This window comes from Spermophilus citellus (assembly GCF_964194105.1).
Source record: "Spermophilus citellus genome assembly, chromosome: 1".
Lineage (NCBI taxonomy): Eukaryota > Metazoa > Chordata > Mammalia > Rodentia > Sciuridae > Spermophilus > Spermophilus citellus.
The window spans coordinates 178,036,341-178,061,413 of NC_138182.1; the positions used below are offsets into that span (position 1 = coordinate 178,036,341).

The window sequence follows — 25,073 nt, forward strand, 5'->3', positions numbered from 1 at the left end:
GGATGTCATCTGAGCTAGTGCCAAAAAGTTAAGTTCCCACAAATCTTCTGGTGCTTCTCTGATGCCCATTTAAGGCTAAGTTTAGCTTAGAGAGTGCAAGGTTATAAAATATTCTTAACGGCCTCACAAGTGCAGAAATGTGTGTGCGCTGGTGGGCACATGGGAGCTTGACATTTGTAGCTGGTAATATCTCTCACTGTTCCTTGTAACTTCCATTCTACTAAATCTTTCATTGTATTAAATCTTCAGAGTGCAAAGTAAATGGAGACATTTTATTTCTATTAAATAAATACTGTCTTAGTGACTACAGTAATTGGTAATTAATTATGGAATTTAAATAACGTTAGCTTAAGATTCAGTCATAATACATCTTATAATATCAATACAGGAATTAGTTTGACACTGTTTCTCTACTCTAATGAACTATGTCTTTTGTTTCATTCTACATTCATTTAACTGATAAGAAGACTGTTCTACTTCATCCCATATCTAAGATCTCTGCTTATTTCTGTTCCCATTATGGTATTTACTATGTCAGTTTGCAACTTCATGTTTAAAATAGATGATGAATTCTGGTCTTTAAATTTACTTCTCGTCAACAGGGAATATATATTATTTTTCTTTATGCCTCAAGTTCCAAGTACCTAACTTAATATTTAATAATTACTTAACAAATATTGGGTGAATAAGTATTAAATATCTATAAAAAGTTTAGTTTAGCTCCTTTTGTATATTCTAATTTATTGTTATAAAGGTAAATGGAAATAAAATATTAAAAGCACTAGGGAAAACGACAGATGTTTATAGTATTTGGGAATAGAGAAGAACTTTCTAAGCATGATACCAAAGGAACAAATCATAAAAGTCTTTCTAGAGGAAAATGAACAGAATGTATCTAAGACTCTAAATTTCCATATACCCAATGGCTCAGAAATTACATTTGTAGGTTGTATTCCGAGTATACAACCCAGTGCACAGATTATCTACAGAAAATTTGATTGCACATAGCTAAACAACAAACAAAACAAAAAAGAAAACTTGGAAATGACTGTAAATGTCAAATCATAGGAAATTTAGCTCTCTCAGACAACAATGATACAGTAATTAAGATCTTGAATAAGACTGCATAATATTGTACTCTTCTTTTCATATCCTCAGTGCTAGAAGTTTGACCTGGGCAAATCCTCCTCATCTGTGAGACTGAGCAGATATCTTTATAACCCTGATGAGGTTGTTGCAAAGTATGCAGATTCCTCATTATTACAGTATGAAGCACACCATTACAATGCACACACATTAAACAACACAAAAGGAGAAGCAAGATGTAACTTCATATTACTTTTAAAAAGTAGAATTCAAATAAGAAAGATCTCATTTTTTTGTAAACATTATACATTCAGTAAAATAAACAGAATATTCTCCAAAATGTCCATAATGATCCTGAGTGGAGGATTTATGAATAACTGCATTTTCTCTTTTTGACTTATTTTCTAAATTAATTTATAATAAACATGTACTACTTTCAAATAAGGCAATTATAATGAAAGTTTTTATTAAAATATTGCTTACATATTTCTTGAAGGTATTAAAATCTATTGTACAGAATTCTTCACAAGCCCAGCTTGTTCTCTTCACCATATTTTCATACTACTGATCTGCTCTGTTATTGGAATATCCCTAAGCTGTACAAACTCCCCCTCCATACTCTATAATAAATTCCAAGTCCATAGAACTAATATAACAAGTTATTTATGAAAATTTCTGAATCAGTTATTTCTAAACATAATTCCCATTATGGTCTACATGATTCACACCATTTAGGAAAACCCCAATTTTCCCATGTCCACTTCTGTTCTTAGAGAATCTAGATTCCACCCGAGTAGGGTGAGTGGTGGGTTAACCTCCTGAAATGTAGATGGATGAGCAAGAATATGTTGAATCATTTAAACTTTGTAATGGGACTTCCAGCTGCCATCACACACCCTAAGTGGTAGATTGTAGATGACTTATTTTAGAGAGGTTGCTACCATGATGTTGTTATTGAATTAGACAAGGAGGCAGGTGCTATGTGCATCTGTTAAATGCCAAGACTGGGCAGCAGCATCATGATGCAGAGCTCCAATAAACAAGACTGACAGTAAAACTGCTGCATGATAGAGTGAGTGAGTGTCCAGTGACTGGAGGTCTCTTGAGACCCTTGTGTTCCCTTCTCATGACACTTTTAGACATTGAGTTCACCCATGGGTCTCCATACCTGGATGATTTTGTGAAAATCATAAAATTGCTCCAAAATAAAATCAATCCCTTATCATTTTACCTAAAAGTCTGAAAGTTTAGATTTTATAAACTCTAACTTTTTCAATTTGATCTTATAATTTCCTTTGTTGCAGATGCAGATTAACAAAAGAAAAATTAAAATGTCAATAGATCAAAATGTAATTTTTTAGTCCACTTTTTTAAAGAAAGTTTCTTTTCACTGAAAGATGTACATTTTAAAGGAAATGCCACTAGGTATCAGTCAAAATATTACAGAATTTCCACACTAAGGAAGATATATTTACATGATAAAAACAACTTGTAGTGGTAATTTGTGTGTAACTAATAAAAGAGTCTAGGACATATTTATAACATGTTTTATAGAAGCTTCAAGGAAAATTCAATTATGAAATAAAAGTTCAACCATCATTTAAGTCAGAGAAGTTTGAAAAAAGGATTCTAAGAAGGCCACATTAGTAATCAAATAGTCAATTTATTCCGTCCAGAAATCCCTTAGGTAAACTCACTTATTGCCTGCCTGCGCCTCCAAGTTTTTGTTGACAAAATACTGAGGTACATGTTAAGTATTAGGGGAAAAAATTTAATCTTGCTATATAATTATGATTGTATTTCTACTTATTCTCAGATCTATATGAAATTTATTTTTTCCTCAACCACCATGTGTTTGGAGAAAGAAGTAAGAATTGAATACTTTCGTGTGCTTTGGATGTAGCTGAGTTGTTTGCATTTTATAATCAGCATGTGGCCACAAGAACTTTTTTTTTTTTTTTTTTTTTTAGTATAAAAGGTCATTGTGTATATCAGCAAGAGTGAGAAGGGAACTCCAAAGAGGCTCAGCTTACCCAGCTCCAAGACTTGAGTTAAATACCATAATCATGCCAGTCATTAGTTACTACTCAGCCTCTGTCTCCATCCCGGAAACCAGTCTGCCAGAACCCAGATAGCCTGAAAAGCAGCCATGCTTTATCATAGAACTGATCCCAAGAGGCCAGTTTAAGGGAAAATTACATGTACTCTACATTACAGAGGGAAGATAGCCCTAGTTTTATAAAGCTCCCCTTTTCTTTAGAAAATAAAGAATATGTATTTTGAAATTCAGTAATTAAAATAAATGAATGTTAAATGTTAACATGGCATTGAGCCTACTCAGTAACCTCACTATAAATGAGTATTCTTTTGTATTTATGTAGATACAATATTTCTTAAGAATCATTATGAACTCGAATGGAATTAGCTGCTACACATTGAAAGCATTGAACTGGGGCTGGGGATGTGGCTCAAGTGGTAACGCGCTCGCCTGGCATTCGCGGGGCTCTGGGTACGATCCTCATAAAATAAAGATGTTGTGTCCACTGAAAACTGAAAAATAAATATTAAAAAATTCTCTCTCTCTCTAAAAAAAAAAAAAACAAAACACTGAACTGAATTTGTCTCTTAAAGATGTTAAGGTTCACTGCTGTGATCTAAGTGTGGAAGTTACTAACTGCATCTTTTGGAAGAAATGAAGTTTTAGAACTTTCATCTGAAGGGCAGCACTTAAAAAGACTTAAGAAACAAACACATATTTTAAAAAAATACCCTTAAGGTCAATTCATTAACTAATTAGTTTTATAATTTCTTCTAAAAACATGCTACCGTGCATGTAAAATGCATGTAAGCCTTTATTGGATTCCCATAAATTTAGTAAGAACTAACAAATCTAATGAATGAATAACTGTTGAAGAATAATGATGTAATGCCTGGAAGCCTCTGAGTTGAAACTAGCTACCCAACTTCTCTGCCAATTAGGAATTGACCTTGAAATCTGCTTCAGGATTAAGGCACTGCAAAGTTTACATTAATTTTCAGAAAAATGAACATCATCTCCTCCAGTTATGAATATGTTTGAAATTTTAAATGTAACTCCTCTCCTGCCTATGGCATTTAAATAAACTTAACATCATTTAAGAAATTTGTTTTATTCCATTCTGAACAATTTATCTTTTTTATGCTAACATTTCATAATTAATTTTTCTTCCTCAAATAAAAACATCTGGTAAAGACATTAAATTCATCCTAAGCTTTAACTATAAACTCTGTTGTTTGTGGAATGTACTGTAGTCCCAAGAAACATCAATTAAGTTAGGAATAATATAAATATCTTGATATGTATATATGTGCAAATGTATGTTAAAAGGCTGCACACATCTCACTTTTCAAATTCACCATATAATTCTAATTTCTCAATTTCTTCTTGAGATTTAACCTGAATACTGAGATGAAATTTTGGTCAGAATAATGACTACAATTTTTAAAATAAGGTTTCTTTGCAGTTTGAAGTCTCTCTTCATATGTAAACCATCATTTCCACTTACTGTCTTATTTCACTGACATAACTCCATAGACTGCAGTTTTACAATGAAGTGCTACATAACTTTAGATGGTGTGATAAGCCTTGGGAAGACAAATTTGAGAATATATGTAATAATGAATGATTACATATCTGTTTTAGTTTAAGCTCATTCTAATCTTGAATGCTAAGTAGTTATTTATTATATTTTATGAAGTTTAACTTCTTTGATGTGCCATGGTAACACACACATCAGGACATAATTATTAGGTTACTAATAATTTCCAGCAGCCAGTAGGTCATGAGATGGAATTGCTATTCAAATCATGGTAAGCTGGTTTCACACTGGCTTGACTAACCATCTACATGGATATCGTGGACAGTGCTGGGTGCATACCTCCAACCATCCATTCCTTTGCCCAAATGAAACCCTAATGTGTTCATATACTCAGCCTTCCCTCCCAGATGGCTTTGGGAAAGCTTTTATCATCCTCTGTTGCAAAGATGGGTCCTGAAAAGTCTACATCAAACATAGTAACACCATTGCTTGCCTTTGATCATTTAAAAATCCCAAGCTTAAGGCAGTTAGCATGAATATGTCTCTTGGCTATTACTGACCCATGGTTACAGGAGAGCTTTTCTCTGTACAGATGATTACTGAGAAAACTTGCCTCAGTAACTGCTGAAGGCAATCTTACAAAGACAAAAACCCCAGACAGGGTAAAGCTGAAACAAAAAGGAGAACAGAGCCCAAGAGAATAAGAGTAACACAGGGACAGCCTTGATCACATTCTACCTGAAGCCCAGGAACTCTGAACTTTAAATTATGAAATGTAATACATTTCCTTATTGATGAGGGCAAATTTGTGTCAGATTTTGTAGGTTTTGTAGCCAAGAACATCCCAGAACTATTTTTTTTAAACAAAGGTAATATTCTCAATAGGTACTCTAATACGAATTAAAGACATGATTAGAATTTGCCATAAGTCACTCACTTGAAAGCATCCTACAGCTACTATCCCTGAGCTGGCCTCACAAACTGAAGTCACCCTGGAGGAAAAACTGAGATGTTTCTGCTGTTGTTAGTTAGGTCCCACAATCATACCGTTGGCGTTATGGACACAATCAAAGTTATGGACACAATCATATCATTTCACTAGAAGAATTTTCACTGAATCACAAAACATAAACATTTTACAATAAAATAGACATCCTCAAAGAAAAGTTCTCATTTTCTTTGTCTCTTCTTACCTCTTTCACACTGTGGACCGGTGAATCCATAAACGCAAGCACAACGGTTGGGTCCGATACAACGCCCACCATTCTGGCACCCGTTTTCACAGACAGCTGCACATGAAAACACAAAGAAGCAGCTCATTAGAGAAGCAAATTCCCAGGCTCAGTGTAATAGTGTGGTGACGGTGCCAGCAAAGGGTCACACCTTGAAATCATGCCTCTAAAACACAAGTCACGATTGGCCTTATCCAGTTAAGTAAATCCATCTAACTGCATATTAAAGCAAAACCCTGCATAATTCATGTAAATCTCATTGTTAAGCAAGCATTTAGCAAAAAGGCTTTTTATTTTTCAATCATAATCACAAGGATTGGCTGGTTCTTGATGCTCAGAGTAAGAATATCACTATTTGACCTAATTTTCTTCTTTTACTACCCCTGTTATCATTCTTCTCAGAGATAAGAAAGTAAATAAAATATGAGAAAAAGTGGAAAAAGAGGCAGTCTCCAGGGAGCAGGGAGAGAGAAAAGGAAGACAAAATGTGATGTGGAAAAATAAAGGGATGCAACATGAAAGGGGAAAAGCAAAAAAAAAAAAAAAATCAGAGAAAGGAGCCAGGGAAAAAAAGCAAAAGGGAGGAAAGGCAAAACTATCATGAAAAGGAGAAATTACCATCAACTTTAGCTATAAAATGTCAGGAGAAGTAACCAATCTGTAGAAAGTATGTTCAGGTCATAGAATAATAGAAAGTAAAATCCTGTTAATATGATGGGTTATTTTACACAAAATTAAACCGCATCCTAATTATTTCAGGTACAATTGTCCCTTTGTGTTTATGGGGGTTTGGTTCTAGAACCCCACACGGATACCAACATTCAAGGACATTCAAGCCCCTTCGATAAAGTGGTGTAATATTTGCACATAACCTACACATATTCCATACACATTAAATCATCTCTAGATTGTTAGGGTCTGTAAACAAGTCGGGATGGTGCCTGGCATTTTGCCAGAGGGAGTGGTTTGTGAGGTGGCACCAGCGAGCCATTAAGTGTGGACATTCCTTATTGGTTGACTGCTGTATCTAGTTTATATTAATTAAGATAAGCTGTCCTACAATAAACGGCTCCCACTCCAGCTGTATCAATCTACACAAGTTGCTCATCACACCCCCCCCCCAGTTATTTTGCTACAGCCGGACTGCGGCACTAGATTACTTGTAATACTAATATAATTTACAAGCTACACAAATAGTTTTATACTGTACTGTTTAGCGAATAAGGGGAGGGGAAGAAATCTATGTTCAGTACCAGCACAATTGTTTAAAAAAAAATATTTTTTCTAATTTGTGGTTGGTTGAATCCCTGGATCCATAACCCAGGGATACAGAGGGCCAAATATATTGGTGGCAGATGTGCATCATACACACTGTTTCACTCCTGTATAATCGTAACGTGGGAGACCAGGATTTGGGGCTCAGTGGGCCCAGGGGAAGCTAACCAGATTCCCTTCTCCTCACGATGAGGCTCTGTGATGTAACTCAGCTCAGCAGCCTGGATATGGAATAAGGAAGTTTCCCCAAGACCCACAACCCTGACACTCTTGAAGACACATAATCCTGCCTCCGTACTGAGGAAGGGCAGCTCAATTCAAGAACCACGTCTTCTACTGAGACCAAGAGCTTGTCTCTCAAACCACCTGCCCTGTTGAACAGACACTCTTCCCTTACAGAAGAAACAAGGGATATATTTTATGATGTGGGTACAAAAAATGATGCTCTTTAAGAACACTGGTTTTAAAGGAAGCGAGGGGCTAGACATGTTTACGGGCACTTCAAGTGTGTTCAATATGCTGTAGGAACACAATGTCAACATGTACAGTCCAACAAGCACAGTGACACCCAAAGTGCAGTGTAATCCTGCTGATTCTTCCTCTGCACTGGTGAATTGGATTGCCTATACCATGCAAAGTGCACAGACAGCATTCTTGTGCTGCTGATGGGAGCAAGACCAAAACAGACTGGGAAACAAAAGGTATCTTCATGGTAAGGCGTCTCTGTGCCAGTGGCTTGTCTGCAGTCATGCTTTGATCACTTGTGCATGCCTCTGCACAAGTTCATCTCCCCCACAACACACCTTCTCTGACTGACCCAACTGTGGCACTTCCGACTCATCACTGCCTTGGAACATGGGGCAGGAAGAAAATTAGAGGAGTAATTATAAAAGACAGGGGAAAGGGATTAAAGGTCCCAAGGAGCGTGAGAAAGATGGGGGTGGATAGGAATGTGAAAGAGAACAAACCCTACCAGAAAATTCAACATTAGTGTGGTTCCACAAAAGTAACTGCCAAGATTTGAAGATTCCAATTGTAAAGTGGTAACTCTGATCTAATGAGATTAATGAAAATGTGTGGAATTTTCTTTGAATGTTATCAAGTTGCAGGTCATCTATCCAGGCATATTCTCTCATTGCTATAGTAACCTTTAAAACAGAACGAGGCAAAGGCAGATGTCCGCCACTGATGGAGACACTCCCATGGGGAAATGGAAGAAGGGCAGGCTTCCATCAGGGTTTTTCAAGACAGAGCTTCCAAACCCCAAGAAGGAGGGCATGGCTGGTAAACCTTGGGCTTCTCCCAGAAAAATCTGGCCCATTACAGGTTAGACCTAATTTAACCTTTCTGGTTTAGGCTGACCTTGCTTTCCTTCTTGTTAAATTTGTTTTCTGGGAATTGGGAGAACAAGCTATTGTTCATAAAAATATTTTTGTTAACATGTAACATGGGTTTATTATCACTTTTAAATGAATTAATACATATCTATTTCTTAAACTTCTCATTTTAAATTTGAATATTGTAAATATTGATAAGCGGTCCTGTGAACAGAAAGGTTGAGGTCCACTAATACAGTCATTTGGCTGTAATCTCATCACTCATCTGAGAATAGGCTCTCCCAGCATAGGAACCAGAGTTTATTTGCTCTAAAACTCCCATCAGTGTGTTCAATATGCTGTAGGAACACAATGAAATTCTGCACCTTGACAAAATTTCACTTTGCCCACTATTTTGCAAGGCAGATCAGTGTAGTGGATAGACAAGTTCTGCTCTGTTGTTCCTAGGATTCCCATCATTACATCAATGTTCTGATTCTCAGCTTTCCTGTTGTAAAACATGGACAATCACTCCTACCTCACAAATGGCGTGAGAACTAAATAAAATTAAACAAGACAAACCGTACAGTGGCTATGTATTGTAGGTGTTCTTCTGCATGCTCAATTAATTCCCTTTCTTTTTTTTTTCTTAACTACAGAACAACTATTTCTATGAAAAGGAGACTTGTTCTCCAGGAGAAAGATGAAAGAGCAACAGCAAAAGAAGAAAAGCAGGAAATAGTTAGAAGTAGAAGAAAGAAAAAAAAAAACACAAACAAAAACCCCATGAATTTCCATCTTTCAAATGAGTTAGAGTAAAAGGTATTTTATAAAACAGTATTTTTTTAACAAAACATATTGGAAGTAATAATTTACATTTGTTTGGAGTTGGAAAGAAATTGAACATGTCTCAGTTTCCTCTGGGAAAAGAATGCTGGCCACCCACAAAAGGAAAAAAAAAAAAACACTTACCCCTAACATGGCAGTAAGAAGAAGGCTGGGGAGAAGAAGACCCTGAGATGGAAATGTGAGCTCAGGGTCTGTTCACTGCTGCCACAATCTCAGTGAGGGGGAAGGGGTGTTGTTCAGCAACATCAGCTTGTGAAACAGGACACTGCTTAAGTACTATATAAGCCAGGTATGTAAAGAACACTCTATCAACAGACGCTTCCTGAGCACTTATCCGGTGCAGGGTGATGTGACAGGCACACGTATTTATTACACACACTCCTGTGCTACTCCGCAGAGTGCAAACACTGAGGCATAAGTCCAATTTCAAATTATGGTTGTGACTTCAACACAAGCACATAAGAAAAGCATTCTAAAACAGGTTCGAATGTTAAAAAAGAAACCAAAGTCCATGGCTTGGATGCAGGACAGTGTGACTGACTGTTCACTACGGGTGCCGCCTTCGTCCTTTCTTCCCAGAGTCCCCCTCCCAGCTTTCCTCCTTTCCTGTGGTTCACTCTTTTACTCCTCTTTGCTGGCTTTGCTTTCTCCTCCAGGCCTCAAAATGCAGGGCTGATTCAAGGGATCTAGCTTCCACCCTCTCCTCCTCTGTCTATAACAACTTTCTAGTGATCTTCACCTTGGCCCAAGATTGAAATATTATCAGTCTATTCCTAATTTGTGTCTCTCTATCTCTGACCTCTGTCCTAAGATCTGAATTCACAGAGATTGCCATTCCCTTGGAAGTCTAACAAACTTCTCCAACCAAAAAATACAAAGCCAGACTCTCGTCTTCAGCCCCACCACCCCTTACCCAACTCACTCTCCATTCACTCATTCCCAAATCAGGAAATGACATTACCACATCACATGACGACTCAAAATGCTCTAGTGGCTTCCCATCATATTCAGGGTATAAACATCATTGACGACGGAGGCCCTACACCTCTTTCTCTTAAGTTTCTCTCTTACCATTATCCTTTGTCCTCACTTTATTCCAGCCATAGGGGTTTTCTTATTGCTTCGAAATGCCTGGAGTCTGATTTCTATTGCAGGCCCTTGAATTTGCTTTCCCCTATGCCTAGAGCACTTTTCTCATAGAACTAAAAAGCACAGACTCAGGTCTGTGTGTAAATGTCATCTTCTCAGACACCCACAATGTAAAACAGCAGAGAACTGCTAATCTGACTCACACTCTCTCTCTTCTGCCCTGTTTCCTTCTTATCCTAGACCCTCTCATTGCCTGAATTTGCACTGGCTGTTTACCTTTTCATTTACTTGTCAATCATCTTCTCTACGAGGGCATCATTGTGCTTATTCATTATCACACTCCCAGCACCATGCAAGGGTCAGTGAACAGCAGTTACTCCACATTGTTGAATAAATTGAAAGAATGCTTTCTAAAGAGTGCTCTCTATATTTCTGGGAAAGCAGCTAAGCAGTTTAAATGTTTTTGTCATCCTCATTTTAGCAAACATCATATTTCCAGGGCTTTTCTGGATTCACAAGCTGAATCCAATATTCACTTTAAATATTGTATCACCTTTTCTATATTAGACAACTTAGAAAGTGTCATCCTTCAGCCATTTCTTGAGCTGTTATCTACTGGTGATAACACTTTCATCATATTTGCTTATTAATAAATTTTGCTAGGTACATATTTTGCTTGCACCTGTGTTTTACTGACCCTAGATGACCCTAGACTTGGGAAGCTTCATTCCATGAGACATCCAGAGAACACATGTTCATCTGACTGGAGACTGTGGTAGCACTGACATGGTTTTACACAGGGGCAAAAGGTCCTCAAAGCACTCTTCATGAAGAGAAAGTACTTTCTTTTTTTTTTTTTTTTGTCTTTTATTTTTTTAAAGAGAGAGTGAGAGATGGGAGAGAGAGAGAGAGAGAGAGAGAGAGAGAGAGAGAGAGAGAGAGAGAGAGAGAGAATTTTTAATATCTATTTTTTAGTTCTCGGCGGACACAACATCTTTGTTGGTATGTGGTGCTGAGGATGGAACCCGGGCCGCACGCATGCCAGGCGAGCGCGCTACCGCTTGAGCCACATCCCCAGCCCGAGAAAGTACTTTCTATTCCCTGGCTTCCCTCTTACGTTTCACAAGCAGAGAAGGGACGTGCCTACCAGAGCTTGTTCTGCAAAATCGACAGGAAATACATTTCATGGATACCCACGATCCAAATTCATCAGATGAATTCAGGCTGAAAATATTGAGTTTCAGGATAGATCTGAAACAACTCTGAAGTATCAGTTGAGACAAGGCTGTCCCCTTTGGGATTCTCAAATAATTATCATTTTCTCTTCCATAGAGCCAAAGATTGAATTTTGAGAAGGATAAACATGTCTTTTCTATGGCTACTGAACTTTCTACAAGTTACAACTAGATCTCCAAAGTTTTCAATAGGCATTAAAAAAATTACAAATCTGCTTCCTTATCAGTATTGCATTCCTAAAACAATTTTGGTTTTTTTTCTGGTTATAAACTGGAATCCATTGTATAAAATTGAGGCAATACCTTAATGTACAAAGAAAATATAGAAAAAGAATCATATGTTAAAAAAATAAAAAAGAAATTTTGTTGAAATTTTCTGCCTCACCATCGTCCAAACCCGTCTTCTTCTCCCCTGGTCAACACTAGCTTAGAGAAACTATTAGACTGGCCCCTCCTATTCTTGCTAGAAAACTGGCCTCAATGCAACCTGTTCTCTTAAGCACTTTAACGTTGCATTTCTAACCGTCTTTCCATCTCAGATTACCCTGACAACTTCTGTCATACCTGAGAACCACTCACATAAGGGTCTGCAGACTATGGCCTAGTTGACTGCCTGCTTTTGTGCTGCCCATGAGCTAAGATGAAGTTTTCACATTTTTAAATGGTTAAAAATGAAAAGAATACTATGCTATGACAAGAGAAAACTGTCGAGTTCAGTGACTATAAATTGTTTCAGCAATAAAATTTTGCTGAAATACACCAAGCTCTTTCAATTGTACATTGTCTATGGTCACTTGGACTACAACGACAGAATACACACAGTACTCACATCAGAAAAAGCAAAGTCTTAACCATGTACTACCTGGACCTTACAGAAGAAGTTGGCTGACTATTGATCTTAATGGAATATTTTTCCTTAAATTGATCCACCTATTTTACTTCCAATTGTTTCATTTATTTTTCTTGTGGTGGGGCTGTGGATAGAACTTAGGGTCTTGCACATGCATAGTAGGCACTCTTTCACTGAGCTACATCAGTGAATAGCTTAAAACTATTTTGGAGGAAAACTGCATAACACTTATAAATGGAAAGCTATAATTACCCTAACCAGAAAGGAATCATAAAAATAACTGCAACAATCACAAAGAAATACCATTCACACCTTAAGATGGATATAAAATAAAAATGAGAAAAAAATAAGTGTTTACAAGGATACAGATAAATTGGACCCCTTGTGTACTACTGATGAGAATGAAAAATGATACAACTGATGTGGAAAACAGAATAGTTGTCCCTCAAAAAGTTAAAAATTAGAATTACCATTCAAACCAGCAACTCCACTTCTGGATATATCTACATAAGTACTGAAAGTAGATATTTTCAAAGCCATGTTTGTCACAGATTACCCACAAGAGCCAAAAGGTGAAGCAGCTCAAATATCCATCAACAGATACATGAATAAACAAAGTGTGTATATACTGACGATGGAATATTATTCAGCCTTTAAAAGGAGGAAAATTCTGGCACTGGCTACAACATTGATGGACCTTGAACACATTGTATTAAGTTAAATAAACCACAAAAGGACAAATACAATAAGATTACATTTCTATGATGTGCATAATGAAGTGCCTAGAGTAGTCAAATTCATAACACATAGAAAGCAGAATGGTGGTTGCCAGGGGCTGGGATGAGAGGGAAATGAGGGGTTGTTTAGTGGGTACAGAATTTCAGTTTTACAACATGAAAAAGGTTCTGGAGGTGGTTAATGGGTATGTTGCACTATACTCTGAGCGTATTTAACACCACTGAACTGTACGCTTAAAATGGTTAAAATGGTATATTATATGTTATGCATCTTTTATTACAACTAAGAAAAATTTAAAGCTGCAACAAAGATACAATAATATTAATCAAAAGCAAGGTAGATGTTCCTGAACACCTAGGACTTGTTGAGAAAGGAGATCAATATTTCTTAGGGAAGCCATGAAATTTAGCATCCTACCTAGATGCTGTCTCTGATGAAATACAAATAAAGTAAAAAGAGACCATCATACTACATGTGATTCCACTGTCTTTAGTGCCATGCATTTCTTCTCATCCATACTTGAAAATATGTGAATTCCCATAAAGTCCCAATTTGGGAAGCATTAACTAAAAGCATTCCCCAGTGATGTGTCACAATCCAGGAACCACAGTCTTTCTATCCTTGTTACAAAGCTTTCTCAGTTGCTGTGGGATAGGATCCCATGAAGATAGCTTTGCTGGATTAAATCCCTTTTTCATAATGACATCTAATTTTTGAAAACCACTTTTGTATCGTGGTATTAAACACATTTAAGCAAAGAACAAATTATGAGATTGGCTCTCCTGGGGCTAATGTTGGAATCTCCTAAATAAATCATATATTTGGGGAAGGGAAAGTTGGAGTGTTTTCCAGCACACCTCACCATTTTTCAGAAAAGTATGTGTTTTATGTAGCTAGCGAAAAGAAAATAAGGAATAATCTGAGAAAGTACTAATGCTATTCAATAACATCAATACTTTAACAGAAAAATTCTAAACATTAAAAATTCTTATAGGTTACATATTAGAAATTGTAAAGTATACATAAATCTGCTTTCTCAAAGTATCAGAGGCTTTATAAGACCTTAAATTATAACTTAATATGAAATACCCACTAAATCAAATTATTTATAGTAAAGTCTACCCCAAGGTTCCTTACGTTGTCCACAGTAAGTTCCAATAAATCCCTTCTGGCACTGGCAATGGTCATCTGCACAGGTCCCACCATTCATGCACCTCACACTGCACTGCTGAACTGCAAATGAGAGCAACAAATAATATGCAAATATTTGTCACCAAATTATAGTATTGAAAGCTTATAAAACTAAACACTACATGTTCAATTCGATGACAAATATACTCTACAGAACTAAACGTTACCATTCAACAAATTTTTATTTATTATTTTTCATATGTGCATACACAGGCATATATGTTAGAACATGTTATTTGGTATGTACTTAAAATACATTACACTTTCAGCATTAAAGAAAATCACTATAAAGTTCCCAATAGCATCTGTGTCAGCCTACACAGGAGGCACTCGCATCCATTCAGACTACAGGGGTTACATGTCTGCTACCGTGATGGATCTGAGGTTGGTCCTCACAGAGTCTGCATTCCACAGGGAGACAGATCAGACCCCAGTAAACAATATCACAAAGTCATTATAGACTGTGATAAACTATCTGAAAGAAACCAATATGAAAGGGAATAACCTAGAGTTGAGGAGGAACTTAGGTACAGGAATCAGACAAGACCATTTTGGTGGAACATTTATGCTGAGCTTCAAAGGATGAGAATGAGCCAGGCATGGGAAGTACCAAGGAGGAATTTCAGAGGGAGAAGAACCAGCAAACCAACAGACCTTACGATGATGAAGGGTTTCTTCTGAAGGACTAAAATGCTGTGTGGATTAAAAAGAAAGGCAAATGGAGAGAGATTTTGGAGAGTCAGGCAGAGGTCAAGCAGAGGATGAAGGGCCCCCTCAGCCACAGAGGGCTTTAACTATATCCCAAAGGCAAAATGGGAGTCATTGAAAAGATTTCAAAAATTAAGAGAAGTTATGTATTTTATGTTTTTAAAAGATAACTCTAGCTGCTCTGCAGAGAATGGATTTGAAGAGGGCAGGTTTACATGAGTCCAGGTAAGAAATGAGGATGGTTTGAATTACATGGTAGCAGTGGAAGTGGTAAGAAAAGAATGAGCAGAGATGTATTTTCTAGTAGAACCTTATAGGTCTGATTGAAAAAGTTGAATGGAGAAAGAAAATAAGCAATTGCTTAAGCACTGGGTGGATGGCATTGCCACTGGCTGGGGCAAGAGGAACTGCAGAAGTAGACTGGGATCCACAATGAACGAAGAGCTCCAATTTAGACTTGCTACTGAGTTTCAGATGCTTTCTATATATTTAAGCAGAGACATCAAATAGGAAATGGAACATGAGGAGTAAAGCTCAGCGAAAGGATCTACTCTAGAAATAATGAGTAAAAGAAGAATATTAGGAGTTGAAGACACAGTATGCTAATAATTTCCTCTATGGAGGACATAACTCTTGAGAATACCATACTTTAAATGGAAGGCTGATGAAAACAGAGAAAAAAGACTAAAAAAATAAAAATCAAGATGTGTTATACAGGTTAGAGGTATTAACAGAAATTAGGGACACTACAAAGAAACAAGTATTTCAAGAAAGTAGTGATGAGTGTTGGTAAAAACTTTAGCAAAGTCAAGAAGGTTGAGAACTGAGGTCAGAAAAGCTCTTGGTAGAAAGGAATGCAGTATTTACAAGGCCAAATAAATGCATGGATTCCCTGCTAAAGCATATACTGTGAGCTTAGAATGGGCCAGAGGGTATTCAGCTGCCCAAGAAGATGACTTAAGAAATTAAACTTTCTCTAGACTCGTGTTTTTTTGTTTTGTTTTGTTTTTTGCCAAGAAAACCAAGAGCAGAATAATAAAGATATTTGCAGGGGTATCTTGCAGACAATCAGGCAAGGGTGAAAGGTTCAGATAAGTTGTGCAGAAAATGTGCTGATCAAGATGATCAAGAAGGTCTGGATGCATTTAAATGATAGGTTTCAAAAAAAAGGAAACTTACTAGTCCAAATTAGAAAATGCATTTTACATTCAAAGAGTGAAACTTGAGTTTTTCATAAGAAATTTCATCAGAAAACAAGGACATGTCTTATATGAATCTTGAATCTTCATTCTTGAGTCAGACAGACTCCAGATTGAGTCTGTTTAATGAAAATTCTGGAGGAAACTATTAAAATATGACAACTTCACACTCACTTGAAACAGACTCAAGCATTTGTGTAAATACTGAGCAATTAAGTAAACAATACCTGTTTCCACATTGTTATAATATTTTCTCCAATATCTGCCTAAAAGATTCATCTTGGACCTTAATGTTCTAACAACTTTTAATTGGGTGGTGAATAACATGATCTTATCCACTGTTACAGTTATCTCATAGTGTTGAGAATTGGTGTGTGTAAAGCAGAATAAGGTAATCTGTATAAACCATAACTCTATAAGTTATCTGTTGTCTTTCTAATCCTGTTCTCCTTCCCTTGCAGCTAACCCACAAAACAGGATATGGGCTGCAGTAGCTACACAGAGGCAATAAATACAGTCTTAATATTTGAGTCTATAGGCTTAGGCATCAGAACACAGATTCAAGTCTGTATTACCTTGGGTCGGTTAGTTATGTCCATCTTACTTTCCTACTCTGAAATGAGTACATAACAATATCCCAAAATGTTGATGTGAAGACTCTCTAAAGTAATGTAGTCAAACATCTAAAACTGTAACTTTCCCATAATAACAACCTACTAAGTTGTAGCTATTATTCACAAAGAATCACTGAATTCTGGCTTTTCTATTGCTGAGACATACAGCTCCTGGGCCACAATGAAAACATTTTTTCTTACTGAAAACCATTACCCATTTGAAGTAATAACTAAGCCACTAAAAGTTCTTACTCCAAAAATTAATATCAATCTACTTTGCAAGTGAAATAGTCACAGATTTATAACTTCTTATAAAGGACATTTATCATTTACTCAAAAACTTCAGGAAAATACAGTAAACAAGGTCACATATAAGAAACATACTTGATTTTGCTCCACAAGTCGGTGATATTTGGCCACTGGAACATGTACACATGTTAGGACGGGAGCAAAATCCATCTCCACAACTATTTCTACAAATTGCTGTAGAAAACACAAGAGAAAAGTGAATGAACAACTGTCTGATAAAAACAAAATAAATACACAAAATAAAAAATAAGATAAAGATGCAAAATAAAAATCTAAATTTTTAAAACATAAAGAAAAATGTAAGATATAAACATGTTATATAAAATGTCTCATGTTAGATATGTAATGAAATTACCCATTAAAAACATGAGAATAAGTTTTACAAATATCTTATGAGGCACACACTCTACCAACTGAGCTATATTCTCAGCCCCTATAGAGGAAGTTATTTCAAATTCCATAATACTAATTACTTAATTTGCCTATCAGAACAAGTTGTGTTTTTTCTTATCCAAGACTGAGTTTAAATGCAGAGTTCAAAAAATAAACAAACACAATAAATAAGTACATAAATGCAGAGTTCATTGAGAAGCAATCTTTATCCCCCTAGCAAGCTGTATTAAGGAAACACAGAGATCCTAAACAGCCTTAGAGAACACAGCCCTCTGTCCAAAGAACTTTTGCAGGACAGTGAATGTGAAAATGGCTGAGCCAGAGACTCCAGGCCCTAATGACTTGGCCAAACCTCAGGGGTTCCATGCACATTCCTTCCCGGCTGGTATCTGACCTGCCCCATCATCAATCTTTGTTCCCCTTAATAATTCCTCTCTCCTTCCTCTTGCCTTTCTTCCTCCATATTATCTCCAGAACTCGGCCTATTCCTGCTGCTCAGAAAAGCCACTGAGACATTTAGATGGGGAGAGAATCAAAGCCTCCTGCAGCTGTGACCTCAAAACACAAAGGTATGAAGGTCATCACAGCCAAGAATGTTAGGCTCACTGACGCCACACATACCACAGACACTCAAAACCTGTAGTCCAGTGCCTTCAAGTGGGAAGTCTTTCCCAAATTTAGAGTCAGTTCACTGAAGAGCTGAAAGATTTATCTCTATATCCACAATTGAATTCTCTCTTTGAGCACAAAGACTGCATGCATTCATGCTCCATGCCTGGATCATGAAGACAAAAAGAGGAGTCTGGGAATGCCCTGAAACTAGCTGTAAATATTTACAGCAATATACATGTATCTTTTCCTAGGGAGGAGGCACACAACATTCAAAGAGATCTTGTACTCCTCATAACTTAAAGGACATGTTCTACAGAAGTAAACTAATTCAATAAATGTTTTCCTTCTTCAAATTGCCTTTTGACATTCATATAATATGGCCAGCATCTCCATTAGAATTCCTTATAAATGAAAACAGTGTTAAATATCATTGTGTGGAGTTAAAAATATATTAGGCCAGAATATGATTTCCACCACACAGTTGACTGATATTTCCTGCAATGTACTAGAGTTTCAGATCATCAATAACTCTCCAATGCTCATTAAAACATTTCTAAGTCCCTCTACTCCCCAGGAAATATACAGTCTAGGTTTAGGGGAGATCCAAAGAGTCTGCATTCATCCAGATCATAAACCCAGTGAAGGTATGAAGAGTTGGAAATCTTCAGAAAGTGAGTGTAGTGTGTATCTGTGAGCCAGAGACAAACAAGAGCTCTCAGGCCCTTTCTTCCTGCACCTGCCTCAGACTATGGTTTGCCTCACCTAAATATGAATGCCTCCTACAAACATTAAAACCGTGAGATGTATAAATACTAGATGGAGAGGAACAGAGGATCTAGGTTCTGGGGCTTCAGTGGTACTAGGAGAAATGACAGGACCAAGTATACATGGCACAGAAGAGGCCAATTTCTCACTCTATCACTGACCTGCTGTGAGCTCAAGAAAAACCCACATGTTCTCTGGGTTCAGTTTTCATATTAGTAACATAAAATAGAGGGATTATATTGGAGTGTGTTGATGTGTCTTCAGATCCCAAAATGCTATGAATCTGGACCAATCCCATCCCAAACTGTTTTTTCTCTGATCAAAATACTGTCTGCAGTCTAATTCCACAATTCAAATTATTGACTTTAAGTTTATAATAGTTTTAATTTTGTGATTTTCCCTACATGTTATTTTTTTAAATGTCAAAATAATTGAATTACTGAATTTAATGAAGTCTACTAAAGCTAAAAGTTAGATGAGACCCATGCATTAGGCTATAAAGGCATTATATTCTCCTTTTATTCTGCATTATATTTTACACTCTCAGAAAATTAAATTTATGTTTTTAATAACTATTTTCATAGATATTCTCTTGACACAAATATAAATATTTCTTGGAGATACTATTTCAAGGTGTATGCTTTTGCCTGGATTACTGATACAGGCAAATCCCAGTGTTTCTCACAAGCACCCATTTTTTTTTTTTAAGTAGTAAGCTACAATAGTTAGTGTTACTCAGGTTTTCAAAGCTGATCTTCTAAACAACTAAAGGGCACAATGTTACTCAAAGACCAAAAGTATTTAAAGGTGACACTCAAGGGGTCATGCATATACTTCTACTGCAAATATTCTGGAAGGCTCTGCTCTCTGGAATTCCCATTTCACACTGATCCAATAAAACCTGACTTTACAGATTTTCAACACGTACCATAAACCAATCCCTTCTCCTCGGCTGTTTTCCAACTCAATAATGGCATTCACATTCATTACATTTAGTGAGTCAGACTTTCCGCAGTGCCTAAGTCACTCACGACTAGTATGGCAGGTGTGTGGTGAGTGACGTTAGCTGTTTCAGGATTCTAGGAAACCATGTAAGTGTAAAGCAGCCCTGGTAATGCCCTACTGGCCTGAAAGAGTAAATGCATCTTCCCTAAAAGCCTCACATATGACTTTCTGTGCTAGAGAGAAAAGAAAGCAACACCTTTTCTCTTTTTTAATAAAAGTAAAAGCGTATAAGCAGAGAGTTTGTTTAAAATATTTATGAATATAGTTGCTGTTTCCTGTTTTGCATCATTATTAGATATTGTCGGACTTTAGGGCAGAAAAATAAGAAGAAACTAGTCTTCACGGTACTTGAGATTTTGTTCCTTTAAAAAAAAATGCCTAGGAATAGCATTATGGGTCTATCTTGGGGCACAAAACCCATAAATATAGAGTTGGAGATGCCACTACATCCATATTATCCCTGGTCTAGTGTGGCTTGCCCTTTTTCTTTGTTCACAGTTGCATAATCATGGAGAACACTGAGGTCAATTCAAAGTCAAGATTGCCTCCAAATGAATGTGTTGTCTATATATGATACCTGGCTCTCCTCTGAACAGACAAACACACAGGAGAAGTCCACTACAGTTCAAGTCACAAATTCACAGGCATGCAAAATAAGGCATTGCAGAGTTCTGGACTAGGAGGCTGATGACTAGTGAGTTCTCCAATTAGAACTTGGGAGACCTGCATACACACGTTGGAAAGTGAATAAAATAACCAAACTTTTAGGTCAGAAACAAAAAATTTTCAAGTTCTAAGATTCAAATTGTGAAAAACTGTACTCTATGGGATTTAGGATCTGGAAATGCAAAATTTAAATGTCTCCTCCACCATATTCCCCCCAAAGTTCAAGCCACTAGAAAGAGTTCCCTCTACAAATTTTGTTAATCTGGGTCCATTCAAAGTACCATGAGTGTGCTCCTTTCACATCTCTGTTATGAGGCTGTTGAGATGAAACCAGAGATAATAACTGTGGTTTTGTATAAAGGCCTAAGAATGCTTGATCTTCATAAGGCCTAAATCTCAGCAGAGTCTAAAACCAGATACTTTACATAATTAACACTGTGGTCTTATCTGGAGTTTTAAAGGAAAAATGGTTTTGAGTTATCTAGGGAATTGCTCCAACACAACCCCTCTTCACTTTGTATTGACACAAAAAGATAAAACTTCCAAGCACCTTTAAAACCTTTGTCATGAATACTCTTCAAGAGATTCCATAAGTGAAGTCTGATCTGAAAAACTGGCCACTTCTTTGCCACCATTCACATGGGGCTGCGTCCCCATTATCACTGCTCTGTGGGCAATGGATTTTTACATGCAATTGTGTGTCTAAAAGATAGAACACAAGGTTGACCCAAAGATAGGTCTGAGGGTTCTGCCCCAAGCTGTGGGCCCAACCAAGCACTCACGGACAATGCACTGGTTTCCTCCAGGGAGCGTCTTCCATCCTGGGCAGCAAAAGGAGTGGAACCTGGAGCCGCACACGTTTGGCCTGCAAGGGACAAGCACCTTGTCAGCAACGTAGGTGTAGGGACACACTTTAAATTCCTGAAATTTAGGAATGGAGGGCAGACATAGAGGTAAATGCTCTAGACGTTGGAATGGGGAGGGTCCGAAATCTCTAAAGCGTCCCTTTCATCTGTTCCCTTTTGCTTGCCTTTAAAGGGCGAAAGGAGACAGGGAAACATATAATTTGCTACTATTCTAGCCTCCGGATGTAGAGAACAAAGGGGACATTCCATTTCTAAAATCCGTTCTCTCGTTCCCAAATCCATTCTTCCTTGATCTACTGTTACTTCGGCCCGGACGTGTCAAGGAAGGCGCGTCAGAAGGTGGAGCGCTCGGGTTGATGATTAGAGAATGAGTTGTAAACCCCGCACTCGTCCTCAAACAAAAGGCTCCGGAGCGGCGCCCCCGACGGTGGGAGCAGGCAGGCTCCGCCGGCCCCAGTGCAGGGAGGACCCAAGCCCGCCTTCTGCCAGACATTCGGAACCTGTTCCAGCACCGCGGGCCTGGCACGCTCTGCGATCCGCACCTGGGGGACCCCAACTCACCCCGTGCCCAACCCCCAGAGGGAGGTCTTTCCGCTGGCCGAGCTTTGGGGTTGGGAAGGAAAAGGGGGAGGCGCTCCTGGGGGTCTTCTGGCACAGTGGAGTGAAACGCTAGCCGCCAGCACAAGATTCACTCAGGGAGTGGGTAGGATGGAAAGCCGCCAAGCTGAGGATCCCAACAAACCGGCCACCCCAGGCACAAGGCCGCCTGCCCACCTACCCTCGGAGCACGTCCTGCTGTCCTCGCCTGCGGACGCGGCTCGCCGCTGAGGTGCCCTCTTCCCGGTACTCGGGTGCCACAAACCCGCCTTCGGAGCCCGCAGTAGCCGGCCGGACCTGTTGCGGTTGCGGCTGCGGCTGCGGCTGAGGCCGGAGTGGCTTAGGCGGTGGAGGCTGGGGCTGGCCGGCTGTACCCTGCGCCCAGAGCGCCACGCAGCCCAGCCACACCAAGTAGGGCTGGAGACACAACCGCCTCCGTCTCTCCATCGCCGGCGCCGAGAGCGCGCGGACCAAGGCCCGCGAAGAGCGAGCGATCAAAGACAAAATCCACGCGGGCCGTAAAAAGTCAGGGTCTAACTAAGCCCCTAGTCAGCTGCCGGGACTCTCTTGGGCTCGGGCTCCCTGCTCTTAGCGGGAGCCCGGGACCGAGCGCTGGCCCCTTGGCTGCCGGCGGCGTGGGGCACAGGACGCGGGATCTAGCGCAGTGGGCGGCGAGGCGCGGTGGCAAAGCAGCCCACAGCCCCGCGCGGTCCACGTTGCATCCCCCGGGCCACGGCCCCGAGCGACTCCAGGACCGCCAGCGGGTGGGGGCGGGAAATTACAAAAAGTAACCCGAGCAGCCGCGGGGTAAAGTTACAAAGAAAGCGGACCTCACAAGAAAAAAAAAGGGGGGGGGGCTGCACGTAGCGGCTCAGCGGATTCCTGTGCGCTCCGGGCACAGATCTTGGAAAGCTGCAGAAGTCACCAGAAAAAAAGCAGGCAAGCAAACAAAAGTTGCCCCCAAAGAAGAGGAAGGTCTCCTCGGGGATCTCTTGGAGTCCCACCGGGCAGCGACGCGCGGGCGGCGGCTGTGGAGCCCGGCGGAGGTGCGCGGGGTCGGAGCGAGCGGCCGGAGAGAGGGCAGGAGGCTGGACGCCGGGGAAGATGCGGCGGAGGAGGGCGCGGCACCGGGGTTTTAGAGGCCCGGCGGGGCGCGGGGCGGGCCTGCGGGCGGCGGCTGTCAGTGGGGGCCGGGGCGCAGCAGTCCACACGTGGAGAGCAGCCCGAACCTAGGGGCCGGCGGCGCAGAGTGGGCGGGGACAGAGTAAAGGGGCGATCGGTTGGGGAGGAACCAGGGGAATGAAGGACTGGGGGAGGGGAAAAGGAAGGAAGGGGGGGCAGGGCAAAGGGAGGGGAGAGGATAGAGATTGGGGAAAAGGAGGGGGCGAGCCTGAGTGGAAAGCCGAGGTTGGAAGAAGGACTTGGAAAGCGAGGTTGGCGAGCCCGGGTGCGAGAGGAAATGAGCGGGGGATGGGGGGGGGGAAGGTTGGGGCGAGGAGAGAAGTGGGAAAGCGGAGCAGGGGGGGTTAGGAGGAGGGGGCTGGGGGCCGGCTGGAGGGGGCGAGGCGCTAGGCGGCTTTGCTTCCCGTCCCCCTCAATTGGCCGCTAGCTCTGTTTTGACTGCCTGTACAAAGCGACCAGACGGCGGGGGAGGGGGCGGTTAGGGACCGGATTTGGGAGAAGAGGCAGCAACCCCCTTCCCCTTCTCCTCCGCCTTAGCGGGTCCTGCGGACTAGGGACGAGGTCTCTAAGCGCTCTGATTCCACTGGATGCACAGCCGAACTTCCCCGCCTGACACAGGCCGCAAATTTTAAGATGAGAACGGGTCCTCCTGCAAAGACCAGGACCCTGACCCGAGGTGGGGGGGATTCACAACCAGCCAGAAAAGAGGCTCGAGCTCAGTGGATTGTAGCTTTAAACTGAGAAGGCCAGGGCCTCTCCATCTCTCCTACCCCCGTCACCTCACGGGGAACAGCGTCAGTCTTGTAGGACCCTCAGAGGGGCTGGGAGTTTCCAGATTGAAATGCGTCCTCGGCCGCCAAGAGGAAGCTCACGCGGCAGCAGGGGACCGTGGCTGCGCGCCGGCGCGGGTTGGCAGATTTCGTTCCGGGACGTGCTCAGGTGCGACCCCTGGCAGGCAGGGCTCTGCCGGGGTCTGCATCCAGGGAGGAGTTAGAGATCCTGAAGTTTTGTTGGGGGGATTGGAGTTGGGGCCCAGCAGGTAAATAGGGCTTGGTGCTATATCCTTAGTTCCTGACTTGGACACCTTCTTATTAATGATTAAATCCTGGCAGTTGATGTAACTCCTCTGTACCCTTAGGGTGCCTCTGTGCCCGCTTGACTGTGGGGTCGTCTTTTGCGGCCTTGCTTTCATCAGGTCTTTTTGAAGACCTTGTCATCTCTCAATCAATTGAATTTCATAACTGGAAAAAATGAACACCCTTGAAGACTAGGAATGAACATCTGAACGCAGTTTGGGAAATGGTGCAGAACGATGTCTGGATTATTCTACCCTAGAGAACCTTACATTAAAAGGGAAAAAAAAGCATATGTGTAAGATTTTATATATATAAAACCTATATATGCGTATATATTCATTCTGTATTCTCCCAAATTGCCCAGCTTTGCTATTTGACAGTCAAACTTCTCTGAGAATTGGCGCAACTCATTCCTTTATTACCCCAATGTATCAGCAAAAGACTCAAAGTAGTAGCCTTTCTTAACATTAGTCTCCAAAAGCCAAAATAATTTCAGGTGGTGCATTTATTTCTTAAAATCAAATAAAATTAGAACAATAGGGGTATTTTTCTTTAAACATTTTAGCAATAAACTATCTCTTGGGTTAAAGCAGCTAAAATGCTTTAACAATAATGGTTTGAAACATCCTGTCTGTGATTTTT

General features: G+C 39.9%; 1 protein-coding gene across 1 annotated transcript in view; it reads right to left on the reverse strand.

The window, feature by feature from the left end:
• The window catches only part of FBN2 (fibrillin 2), a 214,492-nt gene extending 191,227 nt beyond the window's left edge, over window positions 1-23,265 (reverse strand). Inside the window, exons 1-5 of the mRNA XM_081281769.1 lie at window positions 22,355-23,265; window positions 21,493-21,575; window positions 17,345-17,443; window positions 14,386-14,481; window positions 5,858-5,953 (exon numbers count right to left, since the gene is read on the reverse strand). Coding sequence (XP_081137895.1) covers window positions 5,858-5,953; window positions 14,386-14,481; window positions 17,345-17,443; window positions 21,493-21,575; window positions 22,355-22,620 — 640 coding nt within the window. The 5' untranslated portion in view covers window positions 22,621-23,265. The remainder of the gene's footprint in view (window positions 1-5,857; window positions 5,954-14,385; window positions 14,482-17,344; window positions 17,444-21,492; window positions 21,576-22,354) is intronic.
• Between the last annotated feature and the right edge of the window lie 1,808 nt (window positions 23,266-25,073).